At 30.2% G+C, this 4,011-nt stretch overlaps 2 protein-coding genes across 2 annotated transcripts in view; both read left to right on the forward strand.

Annotated features, from left to right (window-relative positions):
- Positions 1–1,168: 1,168 nt before the first annotated feature.
- LOTGIDRAFT_176474 (hypothetical protein) lies at positions 1,169–1,854 on the forward strand (the record flags this gene model as incomplete). The annotated part of the gene is made up of 1 exon (XM_009050696.1): positions 1,169–1,854. A coding segment is annotated over one exon (686 nt), but the record flags the coding sequence as incomplete, so codon positions are not given.
- An 857-nt stretch (positions 1,855–2,711) lies between these two features.
- The window catches only part of LOTGIDRAFT_176475 (hypothetical protein), a gene marked incomplete at both ends in the record, with an annotated part of 3,450 nt that continues 2,150 nt past the window's right edge, over positions 2,712–4,011 (forward strand). The window contains one exon of the mRNA XM_009050697.1: positions 2,712–2,730. Coding sequence (XP_009048945.1) covers positions 2,712–2,730 — 19 coding nt within the window. The remainder of the gene's footprint in view (positions 2,731–4,011) is intronic.

The following is a 4,011-nucleotide window of genomic DNA, read 5'->3' on the forward strand; positions in this document are numbered from 1 at the left end:
TAAATGGAGTTTAGTTAGTTATATATTGTTAATTATCTTTTGTTTTGCTACAAACAAGATTGTAATTTAAGTTCTGGTTATTTGAATGTGTAACTATCATCTTGGCTAAGTTATATTCTATAATACTTGAGTTACTGTAAATATTTTAGCTAAGTAATATTCTATAATACTTGATTTACAGTCAATATTTTAGCTAAGTAATAGTTTATAATACTTGAGTAACAGCCTATATTTTAGCTAAGTAATATTCTATAATACTTGAGTTACAGTCAATATTTTAGCTAAGTAATATTCTATAAAACTTGAGTTACAGTCAATATTTTAGCTAAGTTATATTCTATAATACTTGAGTTACAGTCAATATTTTAGCTAAGTTATATTCTATAATACTTGAGTTACAGTCAATATTTTAGCTAAGTAATATTCTATAAAACTTGAGTTACAGCCAATATTTTAGCTAAGTAATATTCTATAATACTTGAGTTACAGTCAATATTTTAGCTAAGTAATATTCTATAAAACTTGAGTTACAGTCAATATTTTAGCTAAGTTATATTCTATAATACTTGAGTTACAGTCAATATTTTAGCTAAGTTATATTCTATAATACTTGAGTTACAGTAAATATTTTTGAGCTAAGTAATATTCTATAATACTTGAGTTACTGTCAATGTTTTAGCTAAATAATATTCTATAATACTGGAGTTACAGTCAATATTTTAGCTAAGTAATATTCTATAATACTTGAGTTACAATCAATATTTTGGCTAAGTAATAGTCAATCATACTTGAGTTACTGTCAATATTTTAGCTAAGTAATATTCTATAATACTTGAGTTACAGTAAATATTTTTGAGCTAAGTAATATTCTATAATACTTGAGTTACTGTCAATGTTTTAGCTAAGTAATATTCTATAATACTTGAGTTACAGCCAATATTTTAGCTAAGTAATATTCTATAATACTTGAGTTACACTCAATATTTTGGCTAAGTAATATTCTATAATACTTGAGTTACAATCAATATTTTGGCTAAGTAATAGTCAATCATACTTGAGTTAATACTTGAGTTACAGTCAATATTTTTGAGCTAAGTAATATTCTATAATACTTGAGTTACAGCCACGATTCTTGACATTTTAGTACATGTATGTTTTTATTTTTCAGCTAGTTTTGAAAACCCAATAAAGAAATGTGGTATTGAAACTTTGTTGTTTTACCAAAAGATGTTCCACATTGATGACGTTGACGATGATGATGTAGTAGAATATGACGATTTAGTCTATGAAATTCAAAGATCTGATTCTAATAATGATGGTATTTGGACGTATGAAGAAGCACTGACAGACGTCGACTATGAAAATGTCACGGAAGAGCACTTTCTGTCATATGACCACAACGGAGACGGTCATATTTCAAGTCGAGATGCCTGGCTTGTTTTCGAGTTACTACCAGGAACTGGAAATTACCTTAATTTTGAGGATTTCCTAATTATCCAAGCTACACGAGAAGACAAATCACAGGGACCAGAAATAGATATTAAAGCCTTTGTCCATGCCGTGAAAGATTTTAGAATCATCGATATGGATGACGATTTCATTTTGACGAGGAAGGAATTTAGAATGAGATTCAAAAGCGCTGATAGGAATAAAGACGGGCAGTTGACGGGATCAGAAATAAGAAATCTTTTTCCAATGAGAAGCACCCCTCCACCAAATATCTGTGGAAATTGGAATGTCGGCTGCTCACAAGATGACGCCATGGCGTTATTTGATTCAGCAGATACGGAAAACAGGTCGCAACTTTCTGTTGATGAATATATTCGACATTTCGGTCCCTTGGTTAAAATTTAAGATGGTATATATAGAATCCAATTGTGTTTGACCAAACACATTATGAAATAAAATACTTTCATTGAATCTTCAAAATCATTTCCTTCAAACGTATTTTAAACCATAAAAATGAATAGATTCGACCATTGTTATCTGATATTATTCTGGTCTCACATTATGGCGAATATTCTTGCCAATATGAATATTTGAATTTCGCTGTGAATTAGCCCAAAAATTGCGATTGGATAGTGAATATTTTCATCTCGGTCACCAGTCGATTAATTGATGAAATTTACTTGAAAAAATCGAAAAATGTTTCATAAGAGTAATTGACTTTGTTCTTGAAAACATCTTTTAAATTTTAGCTTTAACACTAAAAGGCATGATGATTTTGACAAAACTTGGTGTTATTATTCAGTACCGCGCTGAAGGTTGAATATTGGGCGAGAAGTATAGTATCTGTTATGTACTGATTGTTTTTAGTTTACTATGAACAATATTATCATTTAAGTTCTTATTTTTTGAATATGCAACTATCATATGAAGTTTGAATATTTCCCGTATAGTGTTTTCACGATCAGTTTGGGGGTAACAAACAAACACGATAAACTTCATTATGTGTTTGTGGCAGATTAAATATGAGTTATTAAACATATTTAATACGAAAGAACAAATGACAATTTTATAAACAAGGCTGTAAATTATATAAATAATATTTACAATATGTAAGAAAAAATTACAATTTATGAAACAATTTTGCAGTTTTTGGCACAAAAAAGAGGCCATGTCGTAACAACTTGTAAGTGTCATCCTTGAAGGAAAATGAAACTTAAATAGGAGATAAACAGGAAAACAAATACAAAGGACATATTTAAACCATGGCCTTAAATAAAGGATGTGGGTGGGTGAACAAACTATGACAGACTTAAACTGTGTTGCTTATCTTAGGTATATAACTCAAGTAGATAGCACCGCGTGAGATACTTGTTAGCCAATAGATGGGCAGTATTAGGGATATTGACCAATGAAATGATAGTTCAGAGAAGACCACTGTTTGTTAAAGGTGATCATTCTTTCAACCAGTCGGTGTACAGAATCAGACTTATTAACCAATCAAAAGATAGATCAGAATACTGATATCACTCAATGAAATAAAGTAACGTTGTTTACACATCGACAAAAATATACCCCACATTCAATCAACCACGTCAAAAGTAAATTAAAATTACCCTGTCACTAATAAAAAAATCAAAATGTCAAAATAAACATTGCCTCATTGTATACGGTATAGTGTTACCAGTCTTCATTACGAATCGGAGCAGAACAGTCGGATGTATAATATTAGGTTTATTTCATTTCAATTAGTTACGTAATAATACTATAGTTACTTAGTTCAGTGGGAAGCCAGTTCAGTTGTTCTCAGTTCATAACTGTTGAAATATTTATAACTATATCTATCTACATCTTATATCTATAACTAAACCTGTGAAGTTATCAGAAAACAATAACTGGTGATGAAACAGAATAAAGATTAGTTGAGTTAAAGAGACTAAGAGAGAGCAATAATTAGTTAATAGTATAAGGCCAGTGTAATGTAATTAGGTGTTTATAAAAACAGTAGTGGTGTATTTAGAGAAGATAACAAATAAATAAAACAACCAAGTTTCTTTAAAAATACACCCTATCACAGAATGTAGTAAACGTTTTTATCAGTTGTGGTTACGGGTATATTTTTTATTAAAGGTATAGTTTTCAATAAACTTCAACTCCATTCATACAATAATATAGTACATAGCTTTTGTGTTGGGTTGGAGTGATGTTATAGATTAGTACAAAATAATTTTGAAAAAGTGAAAACTTGAGCATGCATTCATTGCTCAAAACTTTCAAGCAAGCGTGAGTAAAATATAAGATATGAACGTGTATTAAAATTGGGTACAGGCGTTACTGTACAATTGAAACGGACCTAGTTTTATTTTAATTCAAATTTTCATATTAACTGCAGCATAACTAAACCAATAAATCACGTAGGCGCCATAAATTTATCTGTAATTCGGTAATTCGGTCGAGATGTCTTGTCTTGTGGTGGGGGTACAGACGGGGCATGTCTGTACCCAAACTTACCCCCAACTTCATTCTTTACAAATTTGACGCTTCCACAGAGACGCCGCATATTGA

Source organism: Lottia gigantea (genome assembly GCF_000327385.1).
Source record: "Lottia gigantea unplaced genomic scaffold LOTGIsca_1520, whole genome shotgun sequence".
NCBI classification, from domain to species: Eukaryota; Metazoa; Mollusca; class Gastropoda; family Lottiidae; genus Lottia; species Lottia gigantea.